Genomic DNA, 27,048 nt, shown 5'->3' with positions numbered 1-27,048 from the left:
CCTTCGACGATTTGCATCATCTCCATACTCTTAAAATTAACTTCTTCTTCCTTGGAAGTCGCTGTAGTAGTAGTTTGATTTGCTGATTTTGATAATTTATAATGCATCATACTCAGTTGTAAACAAAGCTCATCCAACTCCTTCTCCTTATCTTCTGCAAACTTAATAGCAAGATCCCTGTCCATAAGCAGTTGCAAGAAATCTGATTTCATCCTTTCAAAGGCTTCTTTGATCACGCTCAACTGAGTGCTAGTGATTCAACTTGCAACTCCCTTGTGTGTCTCCTAAACTTGTATTTCCCATGTAAGATCCTCAATGTACTTGTGAGATTCATCAGCCCTAGTTAGGACTTGTATAACCCTTTCCTCTGTGACTAATAATCTGTCCTTCAAATCTTGCAATGCTAGGGGCTTAGGTTCAAATTCATCTAAATTAAATGAGCTATCACATATCAAATTTTCTGATTGGTTATCAATTGTAAATTTTTTTTCAAACTCATCTATCTCACTAGAGGATGGTGTGCACTCCTCATGAAGCTCAACTGGGCGCAGCAACATGATAATGAGTGGGTTTATTAAGGAAGTTTTTATCTTCTCCTACTTTATCAATAATGACTTGTAAATCTCCAATGAAGAGTTTGGAAAACCCCTCACCTGAAGCGATTGTTTCTTCCTTCAAATTATTCACCTTAGTTGATTGAAAATCATTATCCTTTTTTCTTTCATCATGCCTAGTAAGGGATGTATTCAAGGCTGCAATTTTAGTTTGTTCCTCATGAGACATGTAAGCATTCTCATTTGTAATTCTGCCCTCATTACCTCTTGGCTGCAATACATTTGCTTCCTTATTAATTTCACAAATATGATCAAGTGTCCAAGCCTTTTGACATCTGAAACAAATCTGCTCTCTTGTCATTTTGTTCTTTGCTGCAGAAGCATCCCCAGTTCACAACAATCTTGCATCAACCAAAAACATTTTCTTTCTGTTTGCAGTTTTAGTTTTCCTTTATGTGTGTCCCGGTTTTGGCTCACTGGATCCTATGGAGTTGGATTCTATTTGAAGACTTGATCATCTTTCTTGCTTCCAGACCGCATCACATTTGGATCATTTTTCGGCAAGATATTGCTACCGGTTTCCATGACAATTTCCTATTACCAGTTGACAATCCTTTGTTACCGGTTGCCTGGACCTATTTTGGCGATCTACCAGAACCCTTTCTGAAGCTTGCGGAGCCTTGGACGTTGATTCCGATGTTCCGTGGCGTGTGGCTGACCTTTTCCTGCGATCTACGTTTCATCCCTTGGATTTTCCGGAGGAATCTCTTGGCGGAGGCCGACCTTGTTGTTTTACACGTTAGGTCTTGTTCTTTGGCTTTTGATCCCTTTTGGGCCGACTGGATCCTTTGGATCGATATATATATATAATTGTAATTGCGCATTAGAATGTAAGAAATCAGAGACTAAAGTAGCTAGATTGTGCGTAGAAGGCAGACCTTAAGATTCCCGGTTGTGACCTATTCTACCAGGCCTGTGAGTCGGTATGTTGTAACCTGGTTGTTACCGGTTGGATGTAATCAATTTTCATGAAATAAAACAATCTGTTTTGCATTGGCTCCATCATATCTTTGTGTTTCCGTTGTGTTTACTCATGCTGACCGGTCCAGATTGATCTCTTTGAGGTCCCTCCTCACTGGTGACTGCTTCATTCTTGCTCTTTTTTGGAGGTCCCGAAACCTGTAAACCCAATGGAGATTAGTTCATTTTTAGTCATCTGTTCCCTAAACCTTTCAATTTTTTGCTTAATCAACCCTTTGGAGAACTCATAAGCACAAGGTGAGACAACCAACTCCTTTCTCCAAATAGCTAACAAATTTGATTGCAACTGCCTGGAGATATCATCATGCTCATCTAGGATCATGGACAATATGTCGAACATGTTTGTCTTCACCTTGTTTGAATGGTGTTTCCTGATTTCAGCAATGAAATAATTGAACATTTGAAGAATTAATTTTTCACATTTGAGATCCAACATAATGATGAATGATCTGGTACTCCCCATGAATTCTAAAATCTTAGCCCTCTTACCCAAAGTAGGGGCTTTAACATTATGTAACCAATGTAGGCTCTCCACAATTAGCTGCAGAACCCTCTTCAATATGTTATCATTATAGGGTGCTACAAGAGCTGTTATTCTTATAATCTCATTGAAACAAGTAGCCACTGCAAGCCTCTCCTCTTCATATGGATGTCCCATGAACTCGTGTCGGACCACAGCAAGCATCGAGGGCTGTAAAGCCCAATTCAGAAGCCTCCAATCTGATTGGTCTACTTTGGTCAAACATGAATCTAATTTCTCCAGCTTAGAGAGAACACCATCAGAAATTTTCATGGATTTCAATTGTAATCCAATTACATAGAGCCCATTGCTTACTTTTTGTTTCTGTATATCCCTTAGCTGCTCATTATTAAAAGTGTCATTAAATTCTTTTGAGAATAAGACACTTTTCTGATCTGCCATTGTCTTCATTTTGTTTTTTATTTTCTCCACTAAATGTCCTACCAAATCTGATTTACACTTCCACAGTTTGTAATAGTCTACCCCTGTTAGCCAAACCAATTTCCCCAATAACCTAGAAGAGTTTGTTCAAACAATTTGTAATGCTACCACCTTGTATTTTGATTTTTTTCTGATGTATGAACTGTGGTTTTACATGTTGAAACATTACACAACATTCTACTATAGTAGACTGCCTATTAGCTGATAATTTCCTTGTCAAATCACACTGTGGGTGATTCTTCAAACTGTTGGCAGGCTGCCCATTAAGGTCTGAGATTTTTAAAAAATTTCCCTGTGGTTTTGTTGAACCTAGTGTGTTTGGTTTAAAGTTTTGCAAACATTCTTTCATTACAATAGCATGCATTAATGAAACCACATTCTAACAATTGAGTTCTTATTCATTGGCTATTCAACTAGCAAGGAATTTATTTATCTCAAACTCCAAATAATCATTTCCAACTTACCATAAAGCTGCAGGTTTCTAACAATCAACTACAAACTGAAACTACAGTATTCCAATTATAAACTAATATCTAAGAACTTGGAAACCTTGCCGCTGAGGATCATTTCTTATATCGCTATACTATCTCCAGCACCTTGCCCAGAACAAGCTGCGGCTTGTGATGCTTTAACGTCCTACCCAAACACAGTTGTGACCCTGGAAGCTGGGCGGCTACTAACAGCAATTCATATTAGTCCCTTAGTTTTTCGATTCACCTTCGAAATCGTTGCCAGTATGACACACAATTGTGTGAGTTAATTTCGACTAGAGTTCTGGCCACGACTGACTGTAGCTAAACAATGGGAGTCATGCTGATAATTGTTTAGAGTGGACTGTCCTACTGCAACCCCCCTCGAACTGCTGAACTAATTTAGATGTTGGTTGATATGGTCTGCCAAAACACCGAATCTGCATTCCTTCTGCCAGAGCGATTTACAGGTTATACTGAGAATAACCACAACTCCACTCCATACATGCAACTTCCAATATTAGCGTTAAATGATAAACTCTAACACCAATCACACTTCGGCCAGCTTTATGGTTTCCAACAGTGTCAAAACTTCAAACTTCAGCTCATCTGCAAATTGAGATTTTCTCCAGAAATGCTTCAACCTGATAATTCCTGCGACTTCATGTGCTTGCAATGGCGGTATACTGGCTGGTTGTCACAGCGAAAACCATCCCAACTCCGTGTTCAACTGTTAGTATGTAAGTTGGCTTTACCAACTAGACGACACCACAAACCTCCTCATCCAACAACCCCAACACACTTACGAGATCTGCGTGTTTTTCTACTGCTATGTCGACCTGTGCGGCAACTGCATTACAGGATGCTTTGTGCATATTTCCCACTAGCTAAGCCTTTTCTGTTTGGAGTCGGGGGTATCTCTTTCCTCTGTTTGAGCAGCCGGTATGAATAACTACGACTTCCTTCACTGCCTTACTGTAGTTTGATTTGCTTAAACAATTTAGCCAATAAACACTTCATCTCCATTTAATGTCGTCAGTTAACTCAGCAAGAATATGGATTGAAGTGGTGAACGATGGCTGTGCCTAGATGAAGCTATCACCAACACGGCAAGGAAAACACCCACGGAATTCATATATGGCTTTCCAAAATTCGTATTTGGCAGATCAAACAACTTGCGAATACCTATCACCTCAGGCCGTTGCAGATTACACAAGACACTTCGCCAAATATGAATATGAACTAACTCCGCCTTTCAATCTTCCACGAGTAAATTAGAACACCTCCCGCACACAACAAATCACCCACGATTCTGAAATATAAGCTTTACTCAATAATTTCGCCCATGAGTTATTGTAAGAGCTGTGATAAAGGAATGCAAACCCCCAATTATTCTTTCAAATATTGATTCTTTCTTGCGATGATTGATATCGCTTGCATTGGAAGGAAAAAACTGGTATTACAGACTTAGTTCATTCTGCCAAGACCCCCGACTTAAATATCATTTGGTGGTGATCTTGCCCTTCCTTATCCCGGTGAGATAAATAAAAACTTTGAAGGATTTTCCCCGCACTATGCTGGATTGCCAATGCCATGTGAGAATGAATTATGCTTTCGTTACGACTGGTAAAATATTATATCGGCCTTCTCTACAACACTTCTCAAGGGTCAGGTTGCTTCGTATTTCTTTGCCCAAAAATTGGATTCAACCACATAAAGATCGTACCCAATAGTTATATCGCTCCACAAAAAATTCTGGCCACTATATATAATATTAATTTTTCTTCAATTCCATCATGAACCCACTGCTTTTCAGAATTATAAATCCTTCAATTACAATGAAGCATAATATTGTTTTTTTCTGAAAATTGCAGAGAATAATTTTTTTTCTGAAAATGAACCCTATCATACAATACCTCCAATTTAGTCCTCAAACTTCTGCAACTGTCTTTGATGTTGAAAAAAAATCCTTCACAGGTTGCAGAATATTTTTAGCTCTGATACCACCGAAATATCCCCCTAGGGTATTCCAGAAATTTGAACAAACGAACCACAAAAATTCAACATACAATTTGCATGTAATTGATTTCAATTTATTCACCAAATTACAATGAAAATCATTAAATTTCAGATTTAAACAGAATTTCTGAAATTTAGATATGGATATAGCCTCAAATCCTTAATAGAACAACAACAACAAAAAAAGCCAATCGTAGCCACATAACTTACAGTTTGATTGGATAACCAGTAAATAAAACCTGAAGCACAAAGTGAGCCACTTGAATGATAACTCCAATTGACAATGGGTTTCCGTGCATTGCCTCCAAGCTCGAGGGTTTGCGTCCTCAAACCTGCTGAAAATTAGAGCTTCCCAGAAACTCTCCAAGAGAAACAATTTCCAAACATAAACCAAGCATAAGGAAATGAGCCTCTCCAAGTTATTAAATAGCTCAACCCTGTGACTCTTTGTTCGCCCACTGCTTGTCTCTTGGAATTCCCTTCTATTTAATAAGTGACTTTACTTTATAATTTGATGTTGACATAAAAAGTCACTTTAATCTGCATTAATAAATAATTAAATTAAGTTGCTTTTAAATTATTATGTTTTGACAACGTAAACTTAATTATTTAAATGGATTTCCTAATGTCCCAAAAAGAGGACATTACACTTGCCTCCAAATAATGTCTTCAATCAGTCAACAACAAAATTTAATAATATTTTAATGCTAATTGGGCCTCTTTAAACTAGTTTTCACCTCAACATTCCACCACACAAGCAATGTGGGATAAAACTTGCCTGGGAAAATTGATTTGCTTTGGAAAAATATTTTAATCATTAAATAGTTGTTTCTTGACATTAAATAATTGTCGTTAAGGCAAAACAATTAAATCTGACCATATTTGTCACCAAATTCATCTTCATTTCTGAAATTTGGGCTAGTTGGGGAAAAACGCCCCATGTCTAGATAAAAATCTTCATTAAATTTCTACATAACTCATCAAAAAATGCCATTTGGGGAAAAATGACCCACATCAGGGTAGTCAATTCACTTCATTTCATCAACTTTGTCCCAAAAATCCACCTTGGGGAAAAATGCGGGCCATCTGGATGCCCAATCCACACATTTTCGTCATTAAATTCCCTTTTGGGGAAATTCGATCGCCATCAAGACAAATATTTGCACTTATTTCCATTAAATTTGCTCATGAACTGACTTGGGGAAAACGACCTCTGTAAGGATAATCAATTTCATCCGCATAAAACTTCACACTTTATTCTTGGGAAATTCAACCTTCATCAGGAAAATTTCCAATACTTAGGCAAATTTTTGGCCTCCTGGTGGAAAAACGTGGTCCATCAGGACAATTATTATGATATCTCAGGAAAAGCGCCCCCTATCAAGAAAATGAGTGTGGAAAATCATGATTCATTGGGAAAAAGTCCATTTATGCCTTAAAAACTCAGGAAAAGACATCCTTCAATGGAAAAAATCATTTTGACCTTGATTTCATGTTTTCCATTAGGACTTAGATGATTTTCGCACCACTAAGTATCCAGACATGTCAAATTTCATCATTATGTATTGGGATGTAGTCCATTTTAACTGAATTTGAGAGGGAAAATAGGGATTCCATTGTGACAAAGTGCGATTTTGATCTAATTTACCTACTAGGAGGGAAAAAACAACCCCTAAAGGATCTCTTGACGCTTAGGCACAAAAATATCACTGACTTACTCATTTAAATTCTTCTACGCTCAAAATCCAAACTTAGACAAAATTTTAAGATCACCTAGACAATTTATCATTTTATTCACTTGATCCCTTTCAAAACTCAAAACCTTGATATCACCTTAGGCATGATCACTTCAAAATTGAGACTTGGGCACTGCAAAGCTGAAAACTTGCCACCTAACTGCCAAAACCCTAAAATAACATGACACAAAAACCAGGAAAGAGGGGGGTCCCTGTGTGCAATGGGGCGATGTGTGAAAAGGTCACAATAAGATCCATGCTCTTGTCATCTCTAGTCTGGCTGCTTCTCTTGAGATGTTTTTTGATCTTGGACTATCTCGTCGAGGTGCCCATAATCGCCTTCTTCATGATACCATTAGTGACTCTGATCAAGGAGGTTATAGTATTCGTGATATCCTTTATCTTCTGCTTCTTGTAGATTTTCTCCATCTTAGTTTCCAAAATAACCATTCTCATGTGGAGATCCTTAATTTGTACTCTAATCTATCAAATTTATTATCAACATCCAAGTTTTTAGTAGAAAAATTATCATTGTTTTTTTGATCATCAGATTCCTCAACTCCCATTTCATCTTTCGCCATGCTATCCTCATTTTCCTTAGGAGACATGTCATCCTCTTGAAAATCTTCTTCTTTATTTTCCTGTATCATTTCTTCCTCCAAATGAGTGGCTTCACTGTCTTCCTCAGCTTCTAGAACAAAGTCTTTTTTAGAGGACAATTTTCCTCTTCATCCACTTCAATCCCCTTTCCTTTAGGGTCAGGGGTAATGTCCTTAGATGCCGGGTAGACTTGCAACCACCAGAGGAAACAACATCCGTGTCTTCTTGCGCAACTTTTTTACCTGTAGTATTTTCCTCCTCAATTTCATCAAAAAGGGTAATAGCGACACCTTTGTCTTTAGTATCAATGTCAAATTTTCTCACTTTTGACAACCTAGGGGAAGAGGAGGTGGGTTTCCTTTTTTCCAGAGTAACTTTAAGCTCCTTGTTCTGAGAGGCCAAGGAATGGGTATGGCTTTTGTTAGGGATTTTCTTCCTCGAAAGGTTGCCTTTTTTTGAAGAATTTTGTTTACTAGCAATAATTTGGATTATAACAGAGTTAGGAGGAATTGAGGGGTTTTCCAAACACACCATTTAGGGATTGTCAAGGAAAGTTTGGTTTTACCAGTACTCTTCTTCACAATCCTCAACCCATTATTCTCTAAGCCCATTGCATCTGCAATCAGTTGAGGAGTCACCATGAAGCTAACTCTACCAATTGGAAATATTGTTAAAGGTTGCTTCAAAGGGATAATCCTTAGAACTCATTTATATTTTTGGAAATATGGAAAATCGTGGAAAATCTTTATTAGCCTCATAAAAATATTTGTGATTTGTCCACGTGATTTTGATTTTAAGGTTAGGTCAACTAGTTGGCAAATAATGGCCAAAGGTATTGTGGATGGTACACGAAGCAACACATATGGTGGGAGTGCCTAACACATCACCCTCATTTCAGATCTAAAAGTAATTAAAAATATAAATGAGTACCCCATTGATTCTATTGTAACATTAGAATTCCTAAAGAGGTAGGGCCCTAGGACCAAAAACAAGGGACAAAAAAATTCCTTTTGATAGGCCAACACTGGGGCACAGAATGCAACAGAATTAATGTTTAATAATGAATTTTAGTTGGTCTATATGTGTCGATCCGGGGGCGTAAGCTTGTGAAAGGTGTCCAGGCAATATGCCATCAAGGGGTGCTAGTTGTGAGTTGAGTGATTATGAATGCAACTACAACACACAAAAATAAATATATAGCAAATCAAAGCAATTCTGGCGACAGGAACTGTCACTTCCTGGCGGCAGAAACTACAGGAACAGAAACAACAATCTATAATTAAAATAAAAACTCACAACAAACAATTAATTAATTCATAATCTAATTCAAATGAAATATTATTGAACAACAATGAACGTGGATAAGGTTTCACTGAACATATAAACAATATAATACTTTAATCAATCTGCATAATTACATACATACCACACCCGATCAAAGTATGATGGAAAACAAAGTCAAATGCACTCCACACAGAACTGAAAAAGAATCACCAGGTAACTTCGGAGTGGGCCCTGCCTCCTTAGCTGCCAAGTGATGAAGCAAAGAAATGTTTCTACACTTTTGTAATCATGCAAGTGTGGGTTTTATTTATTAGAAAATATTGATATCCATCTGCATAATAACCTGCGTACAATGTTCTTCCTGTCCGTATTCTATTCTGCCCTCTATAGCTTATACTGCGTTACTTATATACATGCAGTTTTTAACAACAATTATCTAAACTGGTAAAGAATAGGATTGTTTGTTTCGATACCAATGGCCCTCAAAAATCGATGAGTACTGACCATGAATAAAATCACAAATCTGTTACAACAATGAGCGAAAATAGAGATGAGAAGTCTGCAGTTTTCTCCAACTACTAAAAATGTCCATTTGCCAAATTAACAATTGTGATTTCCTCAACAAATTGCATCCTCCACATGTTATTCTCCACGTGAACAGAACCATTGAACTCAATCTGCTATAACAAAAAACAAGAATAGCGAATGGGGTGATCTGTGGTTGAAGCAAGCACATTTCCATCTTGTGTGTCTGTCCTTACTGCAAGACACAGTGGCACATGTTGCGTTGGGTCCATCTTTGGAATAATATAGTCAAAACTGATCTTGTCACAACAGAAAATGAGAATAGTGGGAAAGGTTTTCGGTTATCTCCAGCAAACACAAGCTTCCAAATAACATGGGATTTGGTAGTGATGAAGCTTGCAACTATTTCAACATGGTTTGGCTGAGTTGGCAGAGGCATTGACAATAGTCTTGTAACAATAAAAGATCATAGAAAGAAGCTAACAGTCCACATAGTCAGCATGAGTAATTATAACCACTACCACCTTGGAAGGAGAAAACTTGCTGGTCACAAATGAATACACATAAGTTCCTGACCACAAAATGACAGGAAGATTTGTACCCTTAAATCTGCATGCTATAAAGTATACCTTCCAAGGCATAGAACAACGCTTATTAGCAAAAACAATCAATAATTAGTTTCCATACTTTACCTTAAAACGAAATTAAATATCACTTATTAATATTTAACCATATGCAACATAAATAATAAAATGGTGTGAAAATGCAACAGACATGGTAGGTGCAAATGGGTATGAAGGTGCATGAAATAGGCTGACATATGACATAAAATGGGACGTATTTGGCTCTCATCACCTTTCAATGGATTAACTTAAGATTTTATTAGTTAAATCCTCTCTCATTATTGCCAATAACTTTGCAATGAGAAATACTAATGTTTTTGGTTGCTTTTTTGTAGGATGACAACATTACTAGTGGTTAATCGCTACTCTGGAAAAACACATCTGGTTATGAATATTTAAAAAATGTTTACCTTTTTTTTGGGCCAATTTTAACACAGATTGCTAAGGTTTTGTTACGGTCTTTGCTGTTTTGATGTAATGTCCCCTTCTTTGCCAGAATCAATAGATCAGGATCAGTCTATTAATGAAGTCCTTGTAGACTGATAAGGACAGGCAGAGGACATTGGACTGGTGATTTTCTCCTATTTCAGAGGGCACTTTAGAGTAAACATGGGTGGAATCAGTCGACAGTATTGTTATCTCCAAGTTGCCAGTCTAAAACTACATTAAACGCTAAAGTATTCCTTCAAAGGCATACATGAGTCTAGAGAGAGGGTGAGGTGCTTCCTTGCTAGGTATCCATGAGGAGAGAAAAAAACAAATTAAAAGAGATATTAAAGTTGATGCATATTACTTTATAATCTCTCCTTGGGTCACTTAAAACATATTTATAATATTAAGTTTCACCTTTCATATGTACCTATTCCTAGTGAGAGAGTGAATGGGGAAGAGAGAGATAAAAGGTTATAAGTGGAGAAAGCATATAACATAAAGTGTACGTCTTAAGTGGGAGAATTGTTATGAGGATAAAGTAACTATTATCTAATTCATTAAATTTGATTGAGGTGTTAGGGTTTCAACCCTAATTAGGGCAACTTGAGGAAAGTTTTTTTTTAATTTCATTGGAGACTCATTTCTTCTTTTTTTGATAATTCACAGCTGAAGCAGTGTTTTTAGCTTTTCCCTAGAGCTAAGAACCGGTTGAGTAGACTCGAACCCTATACCTCCCATGTAAGAGGCTTGCAGCTAACCGCTGTGTTGTGGGGTCATCCCCCATTGGAGACTCATTTCTATTCGTGTTTTTGCTGATAATTATTTCTAGATTGGAAGGCTTGGAAAATATGTTTTTGGCCGTACTTTCTAGATTGGAAGGCTTGGAAAATACGTTTTTGGATCATCTTTGCACAAGGGTTGTATTGGCATATGAGAACAAGTTTTGTGAAGACCTGGTAGCAGTTTTGAAGAGCTTCTTGGATCAGTTGAAGGGTTTTTATAGTGGTTGTAGTGAGGTGGCTGCTTGGTAGGCCAACCCACTTTATAACTCTTTTGGTGGTTATCTTTGTCACAAACTTTTCTCTTGGTATCTATCTTTGTCACAAACTTTGCTCTTGGTGGCTGTCCCTCATCGTAGTCTCATATCCAACACATCAGTACAGTCCACAAGGATTGCAGCAGTTAAAAAGGGTATGAAAACCATCAAATCAGATTTATATCAGACTGTATTTGACTGAGGATTTGGAGTTCATAAACTATCCCAACTTAAGGGATAACTTCCGTCTATGCATTGCAAATCCATTGTCCCCAGCGAACCTACCTTATGACAGCAATCTGGAGTGGAAAAGATTGGATTTCTGATCTCTGTGAGCTGATTTTCTGAGTGAGCTGCTTAGCTATATGTTCCATCAAGAATTCAATTTCTCCTCCTCTAACCATCAGGTATGTTAGTAGTGAGTTAAAGGACTTCATTGTTTGTAATTGAACTATTGTCTGGAGATTGATGTATCTAATTTCAATGGAATATTGGTGTAAGTGTTGAACTTAAATGCGTTTTCAATTCAGTTTAACAACTACTAGTTATTAGAGGTTCTTTGAAAAAACTTCAAACAAAAAAAACACTACATCTTCTTCAATTTCCATGTAGCTCTGAAAGAACATATTCAAAGAAAAGACGCATAGTAATATTAATTTAATTAAAGAACTAGCAGGTGTTCTTCTCCTAGTCAGAAATTTCAGTCTCCCAGAGAGGGTGAGACATTACGTTTGAGCCCAGGGAATTGAATTTGATTTTACATTTTGGGCAATTGTGTTAGTGCTGTGTAAATGGATTGTTACTATTGTCTAAAATCTTTTATTTCATCAAAAAATTATTGCCTATTGTTCATGACGCAACCTATGATTGCTCATGATGTTTCTTTTTATTCTAATATCAAGGTTCTGTGCAGCCAACACGATTTATTTTGAATGTTTTATCTTAAAAGAATGATTTCTGAAAATGCCATTGTCGGCTTATCATTGCTGACCCATGGTGGTCTTAGTAGTGAACTAAGCAAGGATTTTTGGAGTCAATGGAATGCCATATCTAGTAGCAAATTTTGATTTGCTTTTTTCTTTCTAATAATTAATTCAACTGTTATTACGATGGAAATAGATTATGAAGTGTCAATTTGCAATTGATTGGAGAAAAAAGGATGAATCTCTATGGTGAACATTATAAAAAACAAAATATGTATGCAATACAAAAACCAATGCAGTAATGATAAATTGTTTTAATGTAAAATCAAGGTAGGGCTACCTCATTGATAAAAATAAGATCTCGGAAATAACTCAGGGATAATTTAAATTTAGGAATATTGCATATATTGAGTATATTATATGAAGTTGAGTATAACATACTTTATTTATTTTCGCTTTTTGTGTCTTAATAATTTGATACCCATTGTTGACTCCTCACTTGGCCATTGCAGATACAAGAGTGGAAAAAGAGGATGTTAAGAATTATGGTGAGTATATTAAATTCCTTTGGCTAGTTTATGCATTTTCATTATCATGTAAAATCACAAATGGTTCATATTCCATGGGGAAGTTTTTGAATTATTAAGTAGTATATTTATCCTTTTTTGTATTTAGTGACCATGTTAATTGCCTAAAACTAAGCATGCCTACTCCAATGAGATTTACATGGATGTTGATGTTGTATTTGCTACCTAGTTGCTATTTTAGTATCCACATTTCCTTATTGATTTATTGGTTGATTGTTGGCCTAAGTTACTGGTTCGGGTTTGGGTTCGAAGAAAATTTTTGAATAGGGGTTTGGGTTCGTTAGTACAAAAACATGTAAATTTTTTTTTTTTTATATATATATATATATATATATATATTGATATTTGTGAAGCCTATAAGCATGAATTAAAATTTGCATGTCACATAGCATCATATAAACAACAAAACAAATATAAACTTGTAATCATAGCATCATGATCATACCATAATAGCATCATATACATCAAGTTTAATATCAAAATGACAAAATATTCAAGTATCATTGTTTCAACTTTGAACAATATAAACTTAAAGTTTAATCATCAAATGGATCATCCAAAAGTGACTTTCTTTTTCAAAAGCAACACGACACCCCTACCTTGGCATATACGGGTTTTTTTGTAGAAAAGAGAAATCATTTTCCAACAAATGACACATTAGCTCTGACAGACAAAAGAAACTGCAGCCCAAAATTGTTTCAAAAAGAAACGCATAAAGCAGAAATTGGTGCTGGAAAGAACATTTCTGACAAAAAAAATCATCGAACAAACTCACAGCCACAAAAGAATAACGCATATTTTTTGGAATATGCGCCATTTAATATGTGCCAAATACAACAGCTGCCAAAAAGAAACGAAGCTCAAGAATAAACACAAGGAATCGACTGCTCCAGACCACACACATATAGCTATCAAGATAAACACTGCTGGGTTCGACCTGGGTCCGCCCGGGTTCGACTGGGTTCGACTGGGTTCGACCAGGATCGAACCACCTCTGTTTTTTCGAACCCTGGTCGAACCCAGTTCGAACCGGACCCATACTACAGACCCAGTCGAACCAGGACCCGTACCAGGGGGGCCCAGAGGCGAACCCGGTAACCTAGTTGTTGGCCGATATGAGCAAAGTAGATACAGAAATATCAACTGGCAGTCATTAAAAAGCTGGAAGATAATTTGGATTTGGTTGCTGTTGAGATATTGCCATTGATGGTCAAGTAAGAAGAGGATATCGTCATTCTCTGTCTAAGGTTGACACAATTGTTTGATCACATACAAGACCAAGAGTACACAGATGAATCAGATCATGGAAGAGATAAATGGAAGTTTGATTCCATTTCAGCATTTAAGTGTTGTCCTGAACATATGACATACATTGATGATAAGTGGCTTAAACTGCATGAAGATTGTGCTGGACAATGATCCAGTTATTGCAGGCATAGATGGGGAAAAACAACTAATCTAGAGTTAGTAATACACAAGAACAGCCCTCTATGAAATAGCCACCTCATATTCATGTTTAAAATATGAATAAAATAAATTTGTTTGAGTCTGTTTTATGAGGACCGATCCCTCATGTTTGGCACCCCACTTTGTGCCTTAAAAGAATGACATATAAATTATTATTGGGGCCCACCACCTTATGTGAGAGCCCTCCACTAAAGACAATATTTATGGGGCCCACCTCCTTATGCTAGAGTCCCCACTAAAAGACAAAATAAAATAATCCTACGTAAGAGTGATAAGGCAGTAATTTAATAATTACTAAAAAGCTGTGATTATTAATACAATGAAATGGAAACGTGGCAATAAGAATAACCAAGATATAGTCAGCAATTAAAAAGGAATGAACAGAAACGTGGCTACAAAAATAGTCGATAAAGTCAGCGATAAAAAACATACAAACAATATATGCAGCGATAGATATGATTAGATAGCAACATAAGAAGGAAATGGCTATCCCAATCGCCGAAGGAAAGAGTCTAAACAATTATTGTTTTTTTTTTTTTTTTGGTCGGTAATCGCTTTTATGACTGGAGCTTTGAACCAGTGGGGGTCACAATAATGGGGGACCCCCTCCCCGAGATTACAACTGAGGTATTGTTGACGTGTATTTTGTACACCATCATACACAGAATAAAATACCAATAGGCATCTTATCCTCTCTTGAGAAAATAGTCTCTAACTGCTGAAGATTCGCATAAAGGATCAGTTAGGTAGACTCCAAGGTTCTTTTAGTAGGGTCTCTACGTGTGGACAAGCTTCCAGCGGTATAATGTGATTTGCTGTTTCCTCCAAGGGGCCTTACGTTTTCCGAAAGTTCAAGATTTGCTAAACTAAGAAACTTTTCAAAAATAACAAAAGAGTAGGGTTTGAAAGAGGTCTAATCTAGTCTAACCCTATGAATGACTTAGTATGGACAAGACTTGGTGAGATTCAACCAACTTCAATTTTGCCATAAGATAACAACTCAATTGAAATTAGTGCGATCTTCTAAGGTAATAAAATGATATTCAATGCATCAAAGATCATGGACACTACCACGAAGGTACATATCCAAGATACAATAATGATTGAAGGTTAAGAGACTCAAAGTATTCTCCAGTCGACCATGCAAGGCGTTCCTACAATCAGCAAGAAGCTAGTGGTTTGGATTACGAATCCTACCAAAAATCAAGTCTCACACTATGTCCTTCAAATTAACAAGCTACTTTGATTGAGCATGATTCAAGTAAATCAAACAACCATGAAGATAACTTAAGAAAGTTGCAACGAAACACCATAACTTCAATATTTCATTGATTTCCAAATCATCATGTACAACAATTTGCTTGAATTTCTCTCTTCAAAACTCAATCTTGCTACAAAATAAAATTGCTTCTAACTCTAATCTCTCTTCTCTATTACATCAACTATTGACTATTACACTATTATCAAATGAAATGAAAAATGGGGGTATAAATAGCATCCCCAATTACAATGAAAGGTCCAGATTGAAAGTAGATCAACGGTCAGGATCATGACACCTAAACTCTAATTAGGGTTTGTTACAAATGGCCTCCTTTTTACTGAACAATATTAAATGCATAGCCAAATATTAAATTTGGCACAAAAACCTAGGAGACATAAGCCAATGACAAATAAGATGCCATGTCATCTATAACAACCTTTCATCTAGAACCTTATTCCCTTTCCAATGTTCTTTTTTGGCATATGCAATGAATCTTGTCACGATTCCTTCGATTTCTGCAATTGGAATCTCGGGAAGATTCTTCATACTCTCTTCCAAGTGGATGACCTGATCGAATGCATCTAGGAGAGCTGCGTCCCATGAAGCTTCAAGTTCCTTCGTTCTTTCAATCAGGAGCATGGTGGCAAACATTTGATCATATTGCTCATCTGTAACATTTGCGTCCTTGCAAAAGATGATCTTGATTCTATCCTCTAGCTCCTGCATATCCACATCTGTCTCGACCTCGATCCTTCTGCCAAGAATGGTATGAAGTACCTCAAATACTCTGTCCTGGATCGGATTGATCACCTCCTCAACTTGGCCACATCTAACACTGATGTCCTCGAAGAAAACACTCTTCATATGGAGTAAGGTTAACCAATGAAACAAACTGTGAGATTCTCCATCCAGGATCTTCTCTTGCGCTAAAATCTTCCTTGAAGTATGTCTTATTACCTTCAAGACAGGAATGATGACATCTTTGGTATGGGCAAATGCAGCTACTGTTATCATCAAATTGTGGATTATCTCAAGAACTTGGATAGCTTGATGAATAATCTTCATCATCCTTGTTACAAACTCTATGGCCACCGTATGAGATCTATCCATCCAATTACTTGTACGTTGGACCATGTTCCTGAATCTCTCTGCCTCACTGATTGATTGAAGTGGAAGTGCTTGCACTGGTGATCTAGCTGGATCCTGACGTCCCAAAGGTTCATTGATGTGATTGAAATACGTCCTCCATGCACCGACCTCTCTCTCAAGCTTTCTATTCTTCTCCATTTCTTCTCTAAGCTTGTCTTTCAATGCCTCAAATGAGTCGGTAGCATCATCTAAAGTCTGCTCTGCTGTGGATGGTCCTAACTCAAATGTCTGTATATCATATTCCTCTGCTAGGATCTCACCTTCATATTTGTCTACTGCCGGTGTAGCTATCTGCAGTTTTCTGGATCCAGTTTCATCTCGAATCATCTTGGACATCTTGGTAGCCTTCTTCTTCTCTGTTACTTCGTGTGAGCGTCCAACAAGGCTCTCTAAATCAATTGCATTGTCCTTGTCCTCTACCACGATCACCTTAGTTAATCTTTCCTTCAACCAATCTGGGATATTCGATCTTGTCTCTTGAACTTGTATTTCTTTATGTACCACTTCCTCTTCTCTGGGAGGAGATGTCATTTCATTATCTTCTCCTAACTCATAGTCCTGGAGAGATCCATCTGGTGACCCTTGCTGTGCCTGTCCTCCTTCCTGCCTGTCGTTCTGTACCATAGACTCCATGGATTCTTCCACTTAAATTGTTCTCTTCTCAGGTCTAGAAGAAGTACCGGATGATCGATCTCTGTTAGCCTCTTGTTTCCTCTTGGAAGATTCTCCCTTTCCAGGTCTCTCTTTCCTCTTCGAACCTCTTGGATGGAGATTGCCCTCACTGGCACATCGAAGATTCCCTTCACCTGAATTTCTAGGATTAGGATTGCCTTCACTCACACTAGCTCCACCTTCGGCTGGTTTCTCTTCCAAAGTGAAAGTCATAGCTATGCCTTGTTCTCTCAACTTCTGATGCTGAACGTCAACCCATCTGCGAGTACAAGACGAGACTGGTACCATCAAAGCATCTAAATCCACGACGTCGGGCTCATTCCAATCTAACCTTATTGTTTTGCTTTCTCGATCATAGGAAGACTGGATATGTCTGCCACTGTCCTGAGCTTGGTCGGCCACTCTGTAAATCTTGCATTTCCTGATAAAATCCAAAGGTAATCTAGAATGCATTTTTCGTTTCACTTCAAGATCATCTAAGAGATTCATCATAAAATCTTCAATCTGATACTCATGTCTAATCTTCCTGCCGACTGTCTCCTCTAAATGTCCATGTGGATCAAAGCTTTCTCTCAGAACAAAAGATGAAAAAGAATACAAGGCTAACTCCTTCTCTGCGTCATCCATGGCTAAAGCATTAGGACATACCTCAACTAAATTACCCAAAATGATAGGTACTGGAACTCCATTCTGATGTCTGTGTCTGAATGCCTTCACATATGCTGCCAACTGTCTTGTTACTTCAAGTAACACAATTTTGTCTGTCGGATATCTCGGCAACATGTATGGAGGTAAAGGACATCCATGCACCCTAATATAAGTGAACTTGGGAAACTGAATGAACCAAGCACCGTACCTCTTTATAAATTCCTGGGCATCCTGAGATAACCTGTTGTGAATTCCACCTTGCAACGTCCTTGTGATGTTCATCGTGAAAGTATCATTAACCAACTTATAGTTGCTCCCTGGCGGATGATGCAAGTAGGCATAGGAATCACAAGCTCTGACCTCGCTGGGTCCTCTTCCAATCACTCCTCTGTGAGGTAGTCCTGCGTACTCAACACTCCTAATCAAGGCATAAATGACATATGAACTCATGTGGAAGGACTTAGTAGCCTTGAGTCTCCTCAACTGTACGTCCAAGCAATGGCTAATCATCCTAGCCCAATGTATCGTACCCTTTCCCTGAACGATCACCTGGATGAAGTAAAACATCCACTTCTCAAAATAGAAGGCATGAGGGGCTCCTGTAACTCGGTTGAGCATGGTAATCAAATCTCTGTACTCCTCTTGGAAATCAATCCTGTGTGGTGTGTTCGGGACCTTGCTCAGACGGGGACGGCTCTTAAGTAGCCAGTTCTTATTGATAATGCTTAGACAAGCATCTGGATCATCTTCGTACATTGATCTGGCTCCTCCTATGCTCTTGTATATCATGTCCCTGTGCTCTGGAAGATGGAAAGCTTCACTTATAGCTTCCTCTGAAAGGTACGCCAAAGTGTTTCCCTCTTTGGACAAGATCGTTCTGGACTGTGGATCATAATGACGAGCACACTCGATCATCAACTCATGGCACTGAACAGCTGGAGGAAAGCCGGCCGCCTTAATGATGCCACTCTCTATTATTCTCCGGGCGACAGGCGATGGCTTGCCAATGTAAGGGATCTCTCGAAACTTCTTCGTGCTGAAGTTGCCTAAGTTTGTATCTCCAATGTGGCTCCACTTCGACACGATCTTGGTCTCCACTTCTTCGGTCTTCTGATCTTCTTTCATGAGAGCTGAACGACTGGTGGATGCTCCCGCCTTCGGGGTTGCCATACCTACACAACATTTCATAATGAGAAGCTAGATTTTGCAATAAATAACATAGATTAGAGAATAAATTTTAGGAAACTTCATGATAAGTCTTTGAGTTATCATTTCCTAAAATAAAACGATTGAGCTAGGAATTCAAAATTTCAAAATCAAAATTCAAAATTTAAAATATGACGATCAACAAATAAAACAATAAAACCAAATCGCCATACCTCAAACCGAGAGCTAACTCTAGAATGCAAAAAGAACAAAATCGCCTAGGCAACAAGATCGAGAATATATAGTCTTCAACGTGATCTCTTTCTTCAAAATATCAATTTCGCCACCCTTTTGTCCTTGACGTGATTCTCTAACACCTTGGCAAGTTCGCTCAAATAGATCTTCAAGTTCGCACAAATGAATTTCCAAATTTCGCACCACCTTGAATACAACTTCGCACTTTCCTTTGTCTTCCTCATATCGCATGTGGAAAGGTAAAATGATGATGTGAAAATGAAGATTTCACTCTCCCTTTATAGCGCTCATCTCACCACTCACCCCCAAGGCCGACTTGATAATTAATAAGGCGATTTAAAATGATTTTTAATTAAATAATAAAGGCCGACCTCCATATCCAAGCGCTCCATTCGATTTTTTATTAATTAATAAATAATTAATTAAATGCCTTTATTATTTAAATAAATAAATTTCGATTTTTATAAAGGCAAAATAATTAATAAATATTAAGCGCAATATTTAAATGCTAATTTAATAGGATTTTCAAATTTATCGATCTTAGCATTTAAAATAAATTAAAAAAAAAAAAAATGTTTGCTTGAGCGCCAAATTTTTGAAAATGAAGTATACGTACCTGTTGTGACCATTTCACACATCGCCCCATCGCAAATGGGGACCCCCTCTTTTTGCTCGTTTTTTCGCTCGTTTTTCGTTTCGCTTTTAGGATTTTGTTAGTCAGTCAGTTGTCTGGATTTAGGGTCAACCCTTAGGGTTTTAATTTCTGTCTTTTCAGGCCAAAATCCAGTCGTTTTGAGGGCTTTTGAGCTTCCTTTTCGAAGGATGCTAATTTTGAATGCAATGAATTCGCCAGAATGGTCTAATTTTCAATTGGAATGTTGATGCAAAGCTTAAATTTGTCTAAGTGTTGGAGATGAAATGTGAATTTTTGTCCGATTGAATATTTTTGACCAAATTTTGACCTTTTTTGATTTTGATCCCGGGCATTGGAAATGATTTGTTTTCGCCGTGTGAAGTGATAAAATGTGTAAAATCATGTTATTTTGGCCTGTAGGAGCAAAATCGCTCCTGTCCCTCTGTGAAGGACGGGAGCTCGTTTTCAAATATCTTACTGTCCCTGCAGAGTCAAGATGAATTGCGAATTGGAAGTAATGGAGAAAGGCGAGATCTTTCCATTGAATATAAATTGAAGATTTTCATGAGCACAGAAATGCCTCCAGGAGAAAAATCGCTCCTGTCCCTCAGTGAAGGACCGGAGCTACAAATCCAATTTTGCTTTGTCCTTGCGAGATTTCGACGACTTGACGATTTGAAGAGGTCCAAAGGAAGATGTTTTATCAGATGAATATAATTTGAAATGCAAATATGAAGAAGAATGGTCCAGAATGCTAAAATCGCTCCTGTCCCTCAGGAAGGGACCAGGGCGAAGTGCATTATAGGCTCTCGTCCCTCTCCCAAGGACCAGAGCGATACTCTTCATTGGGCAAAATCCAGGCCAAGATCAAGACAAGTTCATGTTTGGTGGCAAGGAAGACGGTGAAATGAACTCATTGAATATAAATTGAATATTTTGAAATATCAACAAGGGTCCTAAAGTGCCTAGTTCGCTCCTGTCCCTCAGGAAGGGACCAGAGCGATTTTTGTTATAAATGATTTTTTTGCCAAGTTGCAAACGATTTCAAGGCATGGATGAATGGAAGGACGCATTACGAACCCATTGAATATAAATTTGGAAGCTAGCAAAGTGAAATGAAGACCACAAGAGCAAGTTCGCTCCTGTCCCTCTCCAAGGGACCAGGGCGATACAGTGAGTATGTTGTTTCTCACTTAAGTTCAAAACCGATCCAAGTCAGGAACAAGGAGGCAAAGGACGTTTCAAGACATTTTTAATCAAACACAAGCATCAAGGTCGTCACGTTGGAAGGATTTGCGCTCTAAGACCCCAGATCGCTCCTGTCCCTCTCCAAGGGACCAGAGCGATATTTCCATTAAGGCATAGATTTCAAGAGACAAGCAAATATCAAGCTACCCCAAGGATCAAAAGGACGTCATTACACGCGTTGAAGATAATTGTAAGTTGAAATAAATAAGAACAAGCTCACAATGATGAATTTCGCTCCTGTCCCTCAGGAAGGGACCAGAGCGATGTTGAGTATATTGATCAATTCATGCAAGAATTACGTTGAGTCAAGGCTTCACAAGGTTGTAAAGGGTTCAAGACGTCTTTTGAGGATGACATGCAAGAGTTTTGAACGTCCAAACGTTATCAATCAAGCTAAGGAGTCCATATCGCTCCTGTCCTTTGGACAAGGACCAGGGCGATCCCATCAAAAGCACTCATACTCATTCGAAATTAAGTTAAGGCGAGGATGGGCATGGTAAAGGACGGCGTTTGGAAGACATCACAACGAAGATTGGAGTTAAAAGTTGCTAAGATTAAGGAGAAAGACATGGATCGCTCCTGTCCCTCTCCAAGGGACAAGGGCGATGATCTTCTAAACGTCCAAACACTTCATGAAAGTAAGTGGAACGAGCGTAGAAGGAATAAGCAATGATGTTATTCACCTTGCGATGGAAGTTCGAAGATTAAAGATGTAAGATCAACGTGAAGATATGGAGATCGCTCCTGTCCCTCTCCAAGGGACAAAGGCGATGAACATCCAAAGGCACTCGTGAACGCATACATGACGATCTAACTCAAAGGACCCAACAAAATGATCGATATTGAACGTAGAAAGGAAGGAGATGAACGTTAAAATTGCAAGAATTATGACAAAAATCTTGGATCGCTCCTGTCCCTCTCCAAGAGCGATGAGGTACGTCCTCTTCATTTCATAATTTTGGCGCCAAATAAACATTTCAAATTTTCCTTAAATGCTAAAACCGATAAGTTTTGAAAACCCAATTAAATTCGCATTTAATATGGCGTTAGTCATTTATTAATTATTTTGCATTTATTAAAATCGAAGTTTACAAATTAAAAAACGAAAGGCATTTAATTAATAATGAATTTAATTATTAAAAATCGAATGGAGCGCTCATACATGGAGGTCGGCCTTGTTATCTAATTAAAAAAATCATTTAAAAATCGTTTGAAATTGTTATATTTTACCAAGTCGGCCTTAGTAAATGGAGAGGTGCAAGCGCTATATATAGGGGGGTGAAAACTATTATTTTCACATCATTATTTTATCCTTCTACATGCGAATTGAGGAAAGCGAAGATAGTGCGAAGTGTGTTTGAAGAGGTGCGAATTCCATCCAAGGTGGCGTAAGCAATCAAAGGTGGTGCGATCTTTAAAGACCTTCATTTGAGCGAATTTGCTAAGAGTTGAAGACCACGTTAAAGGTGAATTTGAAGATCACATTGAAGACAAAGGTGGCGAAATTGATATCTTGAGGAGATAACGTTGAAGATCATCTATACCTCAATTTGGCCTAGGCGAATTTTGTCTTTTTGCATTCTAGAGTTAGCTCTCTATTGAGGTATGGCGATTTGATTTTTATTGCTTTATTTATTCATCGTCATATTTTAAGTTTTGAAATTTTGAATTTTGAATTTCAATAAGCTCAGTCGTTTTTAGGAAATGATAACTCTAAAGACTTATCATGAGGTTTCTTAAAAACTTTATCTCTCTAATCAACGTTATTCATTGCAAAATATAGTTCTCATAATGAAATGTTGTGTAGGTATGGCGACCCCGAAGGCGGGAGCATCCACCAGTCGCTCAGCTCTCATGAAAGAAGATCAGAAGACCGAAGAAGTGGAGACCAAGATCGTGTCGAAGTGGAGCAACATTGGAGATACAAACTTGGGGAACTTTAGCACGAAGAAGTTTCGAGAGGTCCCCTACATTGGCAAGCCATCACCTGTCGCCCAGAGAATAATAGAGAGTGGCATCATTAAGGCGGCCGGTTTTCCTCCAGCTATTCAGTGCCACGAGTTGATGATCGAGTGTGCCCGACACTATAATCCACAGTCCAGGACGATCGTGTCCAATGAGGGAAACACTTTAGCGTACCTTTCAGAGGAAGCTATAAGTGAAGCTTTCCATCTTCCAGAGCACAGGGACATGATATACAAGAGCATAGAAGGAGCCAGATCAATGTACGATGATGATCCAGATGCTTGCTTAAGCATAATTAACAAGAACTGGCTACTCAAGAGTCGTCCCCGTCTAAGCAAGATCCCGAACACACCGCACAGGATTGATTTCCAGGAGGAGTACAGAGATTTGATTACCATGCTCAACCGAGTTACAGGAGCACCTCATGCCTTCTATTTTGAGAAGTGGATGTTTTACTTCATCCAGGTGATTGTTCAGGATAAAGGTACGATACATTGGGCTAGGATGATTAGCCATTGCTTAGACGTACAGTTGAGGAGACTCAGGGCTACTAAGTCTTTCCACATGAGTTCATACGTCATCTATGCTTTGATCAGGAGTGTGGAGTACGCAGGACTACCTCACAGAGGAACGATTGGAAGAGGACCCGGCGAGGTCAGAGCTTGTGATTCCTATGCCTACTTGCATCATCCGCCAGGGAAAAACTACAAGTTAGTTAATGACACCTTCACGATGAACGTCACAAGGACGTTGCAAGGTGGGATTCACAACAGATTATCTCAGGATGCCCAGGAATTCATCAAGAGGTACGGTGCTTGGTTCATTCAGTTTCCCAAATTCACTTACATTAGAGTGCATGGATGTCCTTTACCTCCATAAATGTTGCCGAGGTATCCGACAGACAGAATTGTGTTACTTGAAGTAACAAGACAGTTGGCCGCATATGCAAAGGCATTCAGGCACAGACATCAGAATGGAGTCCAAGTACCTATTATTTTGGGTAATTCAGTTGAGGTATGTCCTAATGTTTTAGCCATGGATGACGCAGAGAAGGAGTTAGCCTTGTATTCTTTTTCTTCTTTTGCTTGGAGAAATAGCTTTGATCCACATGGACATTTAGAGGAGACAGTCGGTAGAAGGTTTAGGCATGAGTATCAGATTGAAGATTTTATGATGAATCTCTTAGATGATCTTAAAGTGAAACGAAAAATGCATTCTAGATTGCCTTTGGATTTCATCAGGAAATGCAGGATTTACAGAGTGGCCGACCAAGCTCAGGACAGTGGCAGACATATCCAGTCTTCCTATGATAGAGAAAGCAAAACAATAAGGTTGGATTGGAATGAGCCCGAGGTCGTGGATTTAGATGCTTTGATGGCACCAGTCTTGTCTTGTACTCGTAGATGGGTAGACGTTCAGCATCAGAAATTGAGAGAACAAGGCATAGCTATGTCTTTCACTTTGGAAGAGAAATCAGCCGAAGGTGGAGCCATTGTGAGTGAAGGCAATCCTAATCCTAGGAATTCAGGCGAAGGTAACCTTCGATGTGCTAGTGAGGGCAATCTCCATCCAAGAGGTTCGAAGAGAAAAGAAAGGTCAGAAAAGAAAGGGTCTTCCAAGAAAAAGCAAGGTGCCAACAAAGATCAAACACCAGGTACTTCTTCTAGATCAGAGAATAGAACAATTCAAGTAGAAGAGTCCATGGAGTCTATGGTACAGAATGACAGGCAGGAGGAAGGACAGGCACAACGTGCTTCGTCAGATGGATCTCTCCAAGACTATGAATTAGAAGAAGATAATGAAATGACATCTCCTCCCAGACAAGAAGAAATGGTGCATAAAGAGATTCAAGTTCAAGAGACAAGATCGAATATCCCAGATTGGTTGAAGGAAAGATTGACTAAGGTGATCGTAGTAGAGGACGAGGACAATGCAATTGATTTAGAGAGCCTTGTTGGACGTTCACATGAAGTAACAGAGAAGAAGAAGGCTACCAAGATGTCCAAGATGATTCAAGATGAGACTGGATCTAGGAAATTGCAGATAGCTACACCGGCAGCAGACAAATATGAAGGTGAGATCCTAGCAGAAGAATATGATATACAGACTTTTGAGTTAGGACCACCTACAGCAGAGCAGACTTTAGATGATGCTACTGATTCATTTGAGGCATTGAAAGACAAGCTTAGAGAAGAAATGGAGAAGAACAGAAAGCTTGAGAGAGAGGTAGGTGCATGGAGGACATATTTCAGTCACATCAATGAACCTTTGGGACGTCAGGATCCAGTTAGATCACCAGTGCAGGCATTGCCACTTCAATCAATCAATGAAGCAGAAAGATTCAGGAACCTGGTTCAACGTACATGTAGTTGGATGGATAGATCTCATACAGTGGCCATAGAGTTTGTTACAAGGATGATGAAGATCATTCATCAGGCTATCCAAGTTCTTGAGATAATCCACAAATTGATGACAACAGTAGCTGCATTTGCCCATACCAAGGACGTTGTCATTCCTGTCTTGAGAGTTATAAGACACACATCAAGAAGAATTTTAGCGCAGGAGAAGATCTTGGAGGGTGATTCTCACAGTTTGTTTCAGTGGTCAACCTTACTCCATATGAAGAATGTTTTCTTTGAGGACATCAATGTTAGATGTGGCCAACTTGAGGAAGTGATCAATCTGATCCAGGACAGAGTATTTGAGGTACTTCGTACCATTCTTGGCAGAGGGATCGAGGTCGAGACAGATGTGGATATGCAGGAATTTGAGGATAGAATCAAGATCATCTTTCGCAAGGACGCAGATGTTACAGATGAGCAGTATGATCAGATGTTTGCTACCATGCTCCTGATTGATAGAACGAAGGAACTTGAATCTACTTGAGACACAGCTCTTCTAGATGCATTCGATCAGGTCATCCACTTAGAGGAGAGTATGAAGAATCTTCCCGAGATTCCAATCACAGAAATCGAAGGAATCGTGACAAAATTCATTGGATATGCTAAGAAAGAGAATTGGAAAGGGAATAGGATTCTGGATGAAAGGTTGTTACAGATGACATGACATCTTATTTCTCATTGGTTGATACCTCCTAGGTTTTTGTGCCGAATTTAATATTTGGCTATGTATTTAATATTGTTCAGTAAAAAGGACGTCATTTGTAACAAACCCTAATTAGGGTTTAGGTGTCATGATCTTGTCCATTGATTTACTTTCAATCTGGACCTTTCATTGTAATTGGGGATGCTATTTATACCCCCATTTTTCATTTCATTGAGTAATAGTGTAATAGAGGAATAGAGTAATAGTCAATAGTTGATGTAAGAGAGATTAGAGTTAGAAGCAATTTTATTTTGTAGCAAGATTGAGTTTTGAAGAGAGAAATTCAAGCAATTGTTGTACATGATGACTTGGAAATCAATAAAATATTGAAGTTATGGTGTTTTGTTGCAAATTTCTTGAGTTATCTTCATGGTTGTTTGATCTACTTGAATCGTGCTCAATCAAAGTAGTTTGTTAAATTTGAAGGACAAAGTGTGAGATTTGATATTTGGTAGGATTCGTAATCCAAACCACTAGCTTCTTGCTGATTGTAGGAACGCCTTGCGTGGTCGACTGGAGAATACTTTGAGTCCCTTAATCTTCAATCATTATTGTATCTTGGATATGTACCTTCGTAGTAGTGTCCTTGATCTTTGATGTATTGAGTATCATTTTATTACCTTAGAAGATCGCACTAATTTCAATTGAGTTGTTATCTTATGGCGAAATTGAAGTTGGTTGAATCTTGCCAAGTCTTGTCCATACTA

At 38.3% G+C, this 27,048-nt stretch overlaps 1 protein-coding gene across 1 annotated transcript in view; it reads left to right on the top strand.

The window, feature by feature from the left end:
* LOC131068485 (protein MRG1) overlaps positions 1–27,048 on the top strand; it is a 143,424-nt gene that overhangs the window by 36,633 nt on the left and 79,743 nt on the right. Inside the window, exon 5 of the mRNA XM_058003670.2 lies at positions 12,717–12,752. Coding sequence (XP_057859653.2) covers positions 12,717–12,752 — 36 coding nt within the window. The remainder of the gene's footprint in view (positions 1–12,716; positions 12,753–27,048) is intronic.

This window comes from Cryptomeria japonica, chromosome 3 (genome assembly GCF_030272615.1).
Source record: "Cryptomeria japonica chromosome 3, Sugi_1.0, whole genome shotgun sequence".
NCBI classification, from domain to species: Eukaryota; Viridiplantae; Streptophyta; class Pinopsida; order Cupressales; family Cupressaceae; genus Cryptomeria; species Cryptomeria japonica.
This window is presented reverse-complemented; position numbering and strand designations above follow the sequence as displayed.